Source organism: Jaculus jaculus, chromosome 1 (genome assembly GCF_020740685.1).
Source record: "Jaculus jaculus isolate mJacJac1 chromosome 1, mJacJac1.mat.Y.cur, whole genome shotgun sequence".
Taxonomy (NCBI): domain Eukaryota; kingdom Metazoa; phylum Chordata; class Mammalia; order Rodentia; family Dipodidae; genus Jaculus; species Jaculus jaculus.
In genome coordinates this window covers 151,144,509-151,155,915 of record NC_059102.1, presented here as the reverse complement: position 1 = coordinate 151,155,915, position 11,407 = coordinate 151,144,509, and the positions used below count along the sequence as shown (strand labels likewise).

The window sequence follows — 11,407 nt, the reverse complement described above, 5'->3', positions numbered from 1 at the left end:
CCTTACAGACCCAGCCAGCGTCTCCTTGGCTGAGCTTCTCACCCTCTTCAACAGGTGACCTTTTCTTTCTTTAAAAATTTTTTTTATTTGTATTTGAGAAAGAAGAAAAGAGAGAGAGTGAGAGGCAGATAGAGACAAATAGAGAGAGAGAGAATGGGCGCCAGGACCTTCAGCTACTGCAGATGAACTTCAGAAGCATGTGCCAAGTTGTGCATCTGGCTTACATGGGTCCTGGGGAATAGAACCTGGGTCCCTTAGCTTTTCAGGCTAGTACCTTAACCTCTAAGCCATCCCTCCAGCCCACAGGCGACCATTTCTACAGTAGGAAGTCAACCTGACCGTGGGGTCAACGATCTGGACAGGCGAGTGCCTGGCCAGTGTCAGCTGACTTCCTGCTCAGAATGCCATGCAGGGTCACCCCAACAGCTGACCACTGAGTCTGGTAGGAAGCTGGGTCTCTTTCTACCCCCAAGACCAGCTATTCCTGCACTAAACCTGAGGCTGGAGCCGCTGGGCTCTAGAGGATTCCTGTCATGAACACATAATGTCAGAAACATAGACAAACATGCTTGTGTCTTTCCACAATGTCAGAATTTATTGAATAACAAATCCACAAGGTCCTGTGGCTTCAATGGCAGCAACTTGCCAGATAGTCCTACTTTCCTTCAGAACCTCGACTGAGGCAAACACAGGCTCTTTTATTCTAATATTTTAAAAATGTTTATTTATTTGAGAGAGAGGTAGGTAAAGAGAGAGAGAGAGAGAGAATGGGTGTGTCAGGGCCTCTAGTCACTGCAAACAAAGTCCAGACACACGCACCACCTTGTGCATCCGGCTTACGTGGGATCAGCACGTGGGTACTGGGGAATTGAACCTGGGCCCTTAGGTTTCACAGGCAAGCACCTTAACCGCTAACCCAGCTCTCCAGTCCTTTTGCCAATCTTTTTTAAAAATATTTTTATTTATTTATTAGAGAGAGAAGATGAAGTAGATAGAAAGAGAAAGAGAGAGACAGAGAAAATATGGGCACATCAGGGTCTCCTGCTATGACAAATGAACTCCAGACACATGCGCCGCTTTGTGCATCTGGCTTTACACGGGTACTGGAGAATCGAGCCTTCAGGCTTACGCAAGTGACTTTAACCACTGAGCCATCTCTCCAACCCTTTTATCTAGTCTTAATCACTAATGTTAAATCTCGGATCATACATTCCAAATTGCCACCAGTTGGGAACCAAGTATTCAAAACACATGAACCTAAGAAGAAGGATATTTCATTCAATTCAGTACAAGGCACATTATCTCCTACCATATGGGTAACTTAGAGCAGGGCACAACCTGACCTCAACCACCAGCTGAGCAAAGGAGGGCCAGGCCTGGAGACGTAAGACAGGGCCCGAGGAGATAGCACAGGGACAGGAGACTCAGTCAGGGACCAGCTAGCACCTACCTCTGTGACCACATCAAAGAAGAGGGTGCAAATGCGAGACCTGCGTCTAAAGCCAAAGGGGACCCTAGAAAAGTGGTCCCCCTACAGCGTCCTGTACAAGTGGGGCAGAGTGGCCATGAGGTTAGGGGCTGGTGAGAAACAGTCGTAATAAACAACAACAAATAACAACCTTCAGTGGCTACGCACGCAACGTTGCTCAAGGGCTATCCCAAGGGCCTGTCTGTGTGTGTCCTTAGATCGTCTATGTGGCGTGACACTGGAGGTTCCTCACCTGGGAACAGACACTCACAGAGAATGGCAGCCCTGGGGAGAAGGGGAGGCACTGGAGGAAAGAGCAGACACCAATCCTGGGCTCTCCTTATGCCCTCCCTTTGCCATGGGCCTCACCCTGGGCTCCCGCAACAAACTTGCAACATAACCAAGCTGCCAGGCAAGCTTGCCTTGTCCTGGCCTTACATGGTCTTGCGCGGCATCGAGGCAGTCTTGGGGAAGGGCAGGAATGTGCAGGACCGAGTGTGCAGCAGGGCTGGCCAGCAGCTGCACAGGACGAGTGGCCACTGAGCACGTTCTCAGAGATGGGGAGCCACTGGGAACTGCCGCCCTCAGTCCCTCGCACCGTGATGCTGGCAAAGGAGTGGCTGCTCCTGCTGGCCTTCAGCCTGAGCCTGGCAGGTGCCCAGAAGACTCTGGAAGAGGTGCCCGTGCAGCTGGGCTTTGATGCGCACAAGGTGGGTGCTGGGATGAAGCTGGGGTGCAGTGCCATATGAAAGAACTAATCTAGGGTTCAGGCCCAGCCTGACCCTGCAGGAGCTCGGGTGGATGCAGGGGCCTGTCAACTAGCTCAGGACCGGACGATGGAAGCTGGTGACCTAATAGTAGCCCCTGAGGATGTAAGAGCCTGTGCTGCTGAGGCAGGACCAGACCTGGGGCCACACGTCCCCACTGGGTGACTTGAAGGGCAGGGATCATCTTTCTGTCTGATCTCCCACCCCCCCCCCCATCTGTTCCCTGCCTGTCCATTCCTAGGGTCTAGGTGGCCATGGTCAAATACAGAGACTGTGGACTATGGAGCACGGAGCTCAGGTCAGACTCAGGAAGGATGGAAGGATGAGAAAGGAAGGCAGCAAGGAACGGTATCTGGATATAGAAGAAGTATTTTCTTTTTTTTTTTATGTTTATTTCTTTATTTGAGAGGGACAGATAGACGGAGAGAGAAATAGGCAGAGAGAGAGAGAGAGGGAGAGAGAGAATGGGCAAGCCAAGGCCCAGCCACTGCATATGAACTCCAGATGCATGTGCCACCTTGTGCATTTGGCTTACATGGGTCCTGGGGAACTGAGCCTCAAACCAGGGTCCTTAGGCTACACAAACAAGTACTGAACCACTAATCCATCTCTCTAGGCCCTAGAAGAAATATTTTCAGGAAGAAAGGAAATCATTATCTGTCCCCCTTCTGGGACCCCTGGTCACTGTATTCCCTGGGAGCCAGTGTCCCGCTGCTGGTCAGGCTTGGGGCTGATATCCATCACTGACCTAGAGGCTGAGGCCTAGCCGGGCTCCCTGCACCCACACTCTTGCAGGTGGAAGGACGTTGGCTGACCGTCCAGCTGGCCACCAGCCACACAGACTTGGTCTTGCCAGATGACCCCCTGAGGCTCTCCCTCCACTCCATCCAGACCAGAGACAGTGGGGACATCGACTTCGTGCTGTTTGAGAAGTAAGCAACGTCCTGTGGCAACTCTCACCTCTGGCCCAGACCCCTGAGGGGAAGGACCGATGGCAAAAACCAGACAGACCATGAAACTGGGCCGGGCTGGCGGCCATGAAAGGTCCAGACCCCAAAGTTTAAGAGAAGGAGCTGGCGGGAAGATGCACAGGGCCCTGCGTGGAGGCAGTGTCCAGGCCTGGCAGGTACACTCCCTGGGCTGCAGCTTACGTGGTCCAGCCTCCAGCCATGCAAGATATCCAAGTCTGCTTCTTTAATGTGCAATTCCTGATGCTTAAAAATGACCTTCTTGAGTCAGGTGTGGTGGCACGTGCTTTTAATCCCAGCACTCTGGAGGCAGAGGTAGGATCACTGAGAGTTCGAGGCCAGCCTGAGACTACATAGCGAATTCCAGGTCAACCTGGGCTAGAGTGAGACCCTACCTCAAAAAACAACAACAACAACAAAAATACAAATATTGGGCTGGAGTGATGGCTTAGCGGTTAAGCGCTTGCCTGTGAAGCCTAAGGACCCCCGTTCGAGGCTCGGTTCCCCAGGTCCCACGTTAGCCAGATGCACAAGGGGGCGCACGCGTCTGGAGTTCGTTTGCAGAGGCTGGAAGCCCTGGCGCGCCCATTCTCTCTCTCTCCCTCTATCTGTCTTTCTCTCTGTGTCTGTCGCTCTCAAATAAATTAAAAAAAAATACAAATATCAATGGGGGGGAGGACACCTGATGTTCTCCACTAGCTTCCACACAAGCACATCTATACACACACATGCATACACCACACACACAGGTATATTAAGGAACAGGAAATTGCCTCAGTTCACAAAATGTTAGCCTAGCATGTATGAGACCCTGGGCTCATCTCCACCATCATATAAACCAAGTGTGGTGGTATACAACTCCTGCAATCCTGACTTCCAGACCAACCCAGACTACATGAGACCATGACTCAAAAAAAAAAAAAAAAAAAAAAAAAAAAAGGAGACGAGGAAGCCGGGCATGAAGCCGGGTGTAGTGGTGCACGTCTTTAATCCCAGCACTTGGGAGGCAGAGGTAGGAGGATCACCATGAGTTCAAGGCCATCCTGAGACTACATAGTGAATTCCAGGTCAGCCTGGGCTAGAGCAAGACCCTACCTCGGAAAAAAAAATAAAGAATGGGTGAGAGAGTAATAAATTGGGACATCCAACATTTGGCTCCGGCCACCTCGGGCAAGTGCTCCCCACTGTAGGTAAGAGCGTAGAGTGCCCCCAGGACACAGATGTACACATACCACACCATCCCCCCTCCCCCCATACTACATTACGCACAAGCGAACAAGAACCTCCCTGGCTGCCTTGCTGCTTTCTGGATGAAGGAAGAGTCCAGGGAGGGGTGTACTTTACTCCAGGGAATTGTGTCTACTGACAAGCCTCACTGAGCCTGGGGATGCCAAGCATTGCGTTTGCTCATTGAATCTGCCCGGCCTTGTTGGAGACGCACACCCACATCCCAGTGATGCTCACCCGGACACAGCCACAGAGCGGCTCAGTGGCTCCAGCAGTCACTCGCCACACACCACCCAGACCCACAGGAGAAACTTCAGACCCGGGACCAGGGGTATGGGACTGAGCTTTGCCAATTCAGCGCAAGAGCAGCCAGGGACAGCGGGACAGCGTCCTGACCCAGCGAGCCGAGAACAGACTGCATAGAACCCTCTGAGTGTGTGTGTGGGAGTCTGCTTTCATCTATGTCTTCACTCCTGTCGGTGACCCCAGAACCCAGGGCCACCAGCCTTCTCTCCTGGCTGTCTGACCCTCAGGCAAGCTGCCTCCAAGCCCTGGTAGCTGAGGACCCTGGGGAGAGTAACAGAGATGTCAGTCCGGGGCACCTCCGGGTTGAGTCTAGAGCCACCATGTCCTGGGGCAGGGCGCCCAAAAGCCACAGAAATGTAAGTTCCTCCTCTTTTTCCAGAGGAGAGGGGGTGTGCACAGGAGTCAATGTCACTGTCCATCCAACTGGGCTGCAAGGCCAGTACCAAGGCACCTGTGAGTACCCATGGTGCACCCGGGCTCTGTGTTGAGCGGGGAGGGCCAGCTGAGGCATCCAGATGTTCCAACACTCTGGAGGAGACACCAGCTTTTGGGAGGCCACACATCCTCTAGGCGGTAGTGTCATCCAGGGGGAGGTATGGCTCTGGGGACAAACAGGAGAGGCATCATGTGTCTCTGGCCTGGGTTCTCCACAGTTGAGGGTGGCCGCATGCACGTCCACTTCGTCAGCACCGACTACAGCAACCTCATTCTCTATGTACGCATTGAGGACAATGAAGTCACCAGCCTGTGGACATTACTGGGTAGGTGACAGCTCTCCCCTGTGCTGGCCAATGTGCCTGGAAGCTGGGAGGGTTTGGTGGGTGGGGGGGGTTGGTGGGGAAGAGGGAGGACTGGTCCCTCCCAGATATGACTGGAGACTTGCCGTGTGGGGGAGTCTCTTATGTTGGCTGTTCTGAGGTTGTGGACTGCTTATTGCTGTAGCAAGGCATACTACCGTGAACTCACCCACGGGTTCCCCTCATTCACTCACTCACTCACTCACTCGTTCCCACTCTCACTTATCCGTCTGATGAGCATCTCATGTCTACTGTTCTGGAAACTTGGATTGTTAGTGACCGGGTTCTCTCAGGCTTCCAAAAGCGAAAGTGTCATGGAGCAGATCCTGGGGGTGCAGGGAAGGAAGGGGGCGTCAAGACGCTGCTGCAGCCTGAAGACAAGATGGGGTGGGGGGCCAGGGTGTCTGGGAGAGAGGGCCAGTCAGAGCCAGGGCCCTGGGGTGACAGTGGTAACGGTCAAGAACCTGAGCGTTTGGCAGGATGGGAGAAGGTGCAGTGTCAGCATGAAGCTGGCGCTCTCGGGACTTTTACCTGTTAGCCTGGGCCTCGATCCTTCGAGACACGCTTGGCTATGTGCTAGAAAAAGACTTGTGGAGATTGATTCTTACTTTCTTTTATTTCCTTCCTTTCTTTCTCTCTTTCTCTCTCTCTTTCTCTTTTTTCTCTCTTCCTTCCTCCCTCTCCCTCTCTTTCTTTCTTTCTTTCTTTCTTTCTTTCTTTCTTTCTTTCTTTCTTTCTTTCTTTCTTTCTTTCCTTCTGGTGCTGGGCATGGAACTCATGACTTCTGCATGCTAGACAAGTGACTTACCTGCTGAGCCCCACCTGTAGCACCAGACTTGCTTGTAGAGGAGACAAAGAAGGGACGATTGCAACAGTCAGGGGACAGGGCAGTGCAGGACCTGGAAGGTGGCTGGAGGGATGACACATTGATCAACCAACCCCAGCCTGTGCCCCCGTGACTCAGGAGCAGGCAAAGGGCAGCGTTAGGCAGCTTATGCTCAGGGTCTCTGCTGGCCACCCAATGGGAGGCTGAGAAGTCAGAGGCTCCAAGCCTCATCCTCACCATCGGTGTTCTGATTTCAGCAAGAAGAATGCCTGAAGACCCCACGTGGGTACGCCAATACCTGAATTTTGTGGAGAAATTCCACCTACATAAGGCACCTGTCTTCAACACAACTGGTGAGCAGTGCCCTTCAGCCAACCGAGGAGTGCCCAGGGTCCCATCCTCACAACACAAGAGTGGTCTCCACACCACACCCTTTATGTCGGATGCTTAACCTGCCAGGTCTCATGTGGCCCCAAGGACACAGTGATGAGGGCAAACTACAGCTCCATTCCGTGAGCACGGTGCAGAGACGGTCCAGAAACCTGGGAGGGGGCACAGCTAGGAGCAGCGGCTGGGAACAATCCCCACTTTGGACTTCCTAATGGATTTTACAGAGGGAGAATAGACTGGTTCCATGAAAAGCACAGAGACAAAATTACCTTTTAGAATTGGAGCTCGATGGGCTGGAGAGATGGCTCAGAGATTAGGGTGCTTGCCTGCAAAGCCTAATGACCCTGGTTCGATTCCCCAGTGCCCACATGAAGTCAGATGCACAGAGTGGCACGTGCATCTGGAGTTCATGTGCAGCAGCTAGAGGCCCTGGCGTGCCTATTCATTCTCACTCTCTCTCTTTCTCCTTGCAAATAAATGTATAAATAAAATAGTGCTGAGGGAGAGTTATAGCATCTGGCAACAAGCAGCACAACAGGGTTCCTGAAGCCATATAAGGAGAGGACTGGATTCCAGGGGACAAAGGGAATCTCTTACTTTTATAAATTTTTTTTTGGGGGGGAGGGGGAAAGCTCCATGCCAGGTGGCCCAGACTCCGTGCTAGGAGCCACGGGTCAGGAAGGCACTAGATAGGACACAAGACCACACAACTCAAGTGGTTTTGGGGAGTCTGGCAACAGGGGCTGGTCCTGCTTTTCCTACTCAGTCTTGCCCCTTCCTTGGCAGTGGCAAGGGGGCAGTGGGGCGTAGGGTACATGTTGAGCCTGTCTTTAGTAGTTCTCACAGCAAAGGCAAGAGATAGCCTATGAGCCTGCGTGAGACCTGCTGCAGGAGGGCGCGGTTTAAACCCCTTTGGGGAAGCCCCCATCCGGTTTCTTTTGTGATTCGCTTCTCCCCATCCAACCAGGGTCTTAACTCTAGACCAGGCTGACCTGGAATTCACTCGCTAGTCCCAGGCTGACCTTGAATTCACAGTGATCCACCTATTTCTGCCTCCTGAGTGCTGGTGCACACATATTTGGTCTTTTTTTTTTTTTTTTTTTTTTTGAGGTAGGGTCTCACTCTGGCCCAGGCTGACCTGGAATTCACTACATAGTCTCAGAATGGCCTAGAGCTCATGGCGATCCTCCTGTCTCTGCCTCCCAAGTGCTGGGATTAAAAGCATGCGCCACTACGCCTGGCCACATCTGGTCTCTTTTTAAAAAATATTTTTATTTATTTTTCAAGCAGAGAGAAACAGAGAGACGAGAGACAAAGACAGAGACAGAGAGAATGGGCACACCAGGACCTCCAGCTGCTGAAAATGAACTCCAGATGCATGTGCATTTGGTTTTACGTGGGTACTGGGGAATCAAACCCAGGTTGTTAGGCTTTGCAGGCAAGCACCTTCATGAACCTCTAAGCCATCTCTCCGGCCCACATCTCTTAAAAGCTGCAGGATCTGTGTTCTAACACTGACCCCAATACCCTAGCAGATCTTCCCTTGTCATTTACTTGATCAAGAAGCATAGGGCCTGGCCCATTCTGGGAGTTTAGCAGGCCTGTAGGACAAGACAGACACGTTGCCTAGCCCTAAGCAAGTCACATTCAAGCAGACATTGGCCAGGGATGGAAGGTGCAGGGTGGGAACAGGGCTTGGAGGAGTGGAGCCTGGCTTCCTTGCACATGCAGACATCAGGAGGCTGTTGTGAGAGGAAGCCTCAGGCTGCCTGGAAGAGGGAGCATGCTGGGCGGTGAGCCTCTTTAAGAGCACCGGGCCATGCCAGGATCGCTGGAGGGCAAAGAGCAGAACCCTCCCAGGCTCTGGTGACAGTTCTGTGCTGTAATTGGCTTATTAGCTGAAGGCTCTCAAAGTGATCACATGAAGGCCTTAGAATCCCACGTTTCTTCTTCTCTGCAGGCCAGTGTCCCCCAGCCTCAGCCTAAGTGTGGCTGTTCCCCGAGGTACCTTCTCCCTCTACTGCCTCGGCCTTCATTCCCTTCCTCACCTCAGCCTGTGCCCCCCGGCAGCCCGGATACCACACCTCCAGGGTCCCTCCACCCTGGAGCTGACCCCTGCCTGCCTCATCCCTCGCCTTCCTTGCAGAGCCTATCCGTCAACCACAGCTGGGCCCACGGCAGCTCCTCGCCTGGCATACAGCTGGAAGAACACTGGGGTAATGAGGAAGGGCATGGCGCCCGAGGCTGCCCATTCTTGCCCAGGGCTAACAGGGTCTCCTCAGGTGTCCTTAATGAGGACAATTCTATGCAAGGCCTGCCTCCGATTCCTCCCACTACTGACCTGCACTCGCTTTAGAGAGATGGCTTCCACACTCTGAGCAGATGCAAGATGTCCAAGCCACCCCCCCACACACACCCAGAGATGAGGAACCCAGAGTGACCATTGCTGCCGTCTGTGCTCCCCAGTAAGAGCCCCGTGGGAATGCCTAGACTGGTGCACCCGTGCGTGGCAGAGCAGAGACTGTCAAGGTGCTTCCTGCCAATTGTCAGTCAGGGGCCCCGATAGGGTGTGCTCACTGCTCCAGTCACCCATCAGCCAAGCAGCTCCGAGGAAATTATGTAATTGGCCTCAATACGTGCCATCTGGAAGTGCCCAAGACAGGTCTGGCTAGATGCCTGGCCCAGAAAACACCCTCCGCAAAGTCGCCAAGGAGCAGACACCCTTCAGCCAGGCTCTTCCATCAACTTCTGTGAGAAAAAAACATGACCTGAATTGAATCAGTGGTCATGGTGTGGAATGTTAATGCAGGAAGTCAAAAGCAGGTGACCATGGAACAGACATACAGAGCAGAATAGGCGCTGGGGAAATGGCTGAGGCGGTAAATTGTTTATTACACAAACATCAGAACCTCCATCTGCCTCTTTCTCTCTCTGTCACTCTCAAATAAATAAATAAAAATAAACAAAGAATTTAAAAATATATTTTCTTCAAGGTTTCACTCTAGCCCAGGCTGATCTGGAATTCAGTATGTAGTCTCAGGGTGGCCTTAAACTCACTGTGACCCTCCTATCTCTGCCTCCCAAATTCTGGGATTAAAGGCATGCACCAGGATCTAAAGAATATGTATATTTAAAACGAAGGTGGGGCTGGAGAGATGGCTCAGTGGTTAAAAGTGCTTGATGGGGCTGGAGAGATGGCTTAGCGGTTAAGTGCTTGCCTGTGAAGCCTAAGGACCCCGGTTCGAGGCTCGGTTCCCCAGGTCCCACATTAGCCAGATGCATAAGGGGGCGCACGCGTCTGGAGTTCGTTTGCAGAGGCTGGAAGCCCTGGCGCGCCCATTCTCTCTCTCTCCCTCTATCTGTCTTTCTCTCTGTGTCTGTCGCTCTCAAATAAATAAATAAATAAATAAAATTAAAAAAAAAAGTGCTTGCTGCACAAGTGTGAGGGCCTGAGGGGACCTGAAGCAGGCCATATTTGCTGCCCTAGCACCTGTGTAAAAGCTGGACATGGCCACGCAAATCTGAAGCCCCAGCCCTGTGGGGTGGGAGGGTGCAGAGATCTGAAAATCACCGGGGCTTTGCTGACCAAAACCACAGTGAAAATGGCAATTCTGGGCCCCAAGTGAGAGACGCCGCCTCAAGGAAATAGGCAGCTAAGTGAAAAGAGGAGGACACCCAACTCTCTCTCTGGCCTTACACACCATCATGTTATACGGCACACAGGCTCCAAATACATGCACAGGCTAAAGAAAGAAACTAATGTGGAGAGCCACACACAATGCCATGCACATGTGCAAGCATGCTCACACACGTATGCCCACCCACGTGTGAATATTTATACACATATGTACATAACATACACAGCTTCAGTTGGCAAGAGACATCCTACCTGAAAAGGAGGTGGACGGACAGAGAGAGGAAGAGAAACACTTCAGGTGGTCCTCTGACAGTTACATGTATGCTGTGGCACAAGTGCACACACACACACACACACACACACACACACACACACACACAGAGATAAATATAAAAATATTTAAAAAGAGAAGCAAGACAAATGTATTTGTCATTTGCCCTAGTATAAAATGACAAAGATGGACATCAGTGGCCTCAGCTGGGGACAGAAAGTCCAACAAGACTCTATGTAAAATCAAGCCATGAGCACAGTATTGTGACAGCTTGCCCTGACCTGAGTGAGAGTCATCAAAGCTATTCTGTGTTCAACAGAGAGCAGAGTGGGTGAGGCACATAGGGGAAAAGAGAGTTGGATATCTCAGCCTATGTTATCTTAAAATTAATTTTGAATTAATTCTTAGTAAACAGAAATTTAGAAATTTTTACAGGTCTAGGAAGATGGCTCAGCAATTAAAGGTACTTGCTTGAAAAGTCTGCTGGCTCAGGTTCAATTCCCCGGTATCCAGATGCACAAAGTGGTGCATGTGACTTTAGTTTGTTCACAGAGGCAAAGAGACCGACCCATTCTCTCTGTTTCTCTTCATCCCTCTCCTTCTCTTTTCCTCTCTTTCTCTGTTTTTCTTTCCTCTCCTCTTTTCTTCTCTCTCTCTCATGAATAAATATAAAACAAAAAAGAAATTTCTGTAACATGAATATGAAACTTTGGAGACAGGGTACCAACACCAGAGCATAAACCTCAATGG

General features: G+C 51.5%; 1 protein-coding gene across 1 annotated transcript; it reads left to right on the top strand.

Annotated features, from left to right (window-relative positions):
- The first annotated feature begins 2,025 nt into the window (after positions 1-2,025).
- On the top strand, positions 2,026-6,810 carry LOC101607520 (salivary lipocalin-like). The gene is made up of 5 exons (XM_004653861.1): positions 2,026-2,178; positions 3,031-3,167; positions 5,116-5,189; positions 5,390-5,497; positions 6,617-6,810. The coding sequence occupies exons 1-5, from the start codon at positions 2,026-2,028 to the stop codon at positions 6,808-6,810; spliced, it is 666 nt and encodes a 221-aa protein (XP_004653918.1).
- Positions 6,811-11,407: the final 4,597 nt, after the last annotated feature.

Bases quoted from the DNA above. Each gene is read 5' to 3' on its own strand.
- LOC101607520 (XM_004653861.1), top strand. From the start codon at position 2,026: ATGGGGAGCCACTGGGAACTGCCGCCCTCAGTCCCTCGCACCGTGATG. The intron at 3,168-5,115 runs GTAAGCAACGTC...CTCTTTTTCCAG, and splicing joins GACTTCGTGCTGTTTGAGAA to AGGAGAGGGGGTGTGCACAG. The intron at 5,190-5,389 runs GTGAGTACCCAT...GGTTCTCCACAG, and splicing joins AGGCCAGTACCAAGGCACCT to TTGAGGGTGGCCGCATGCAC.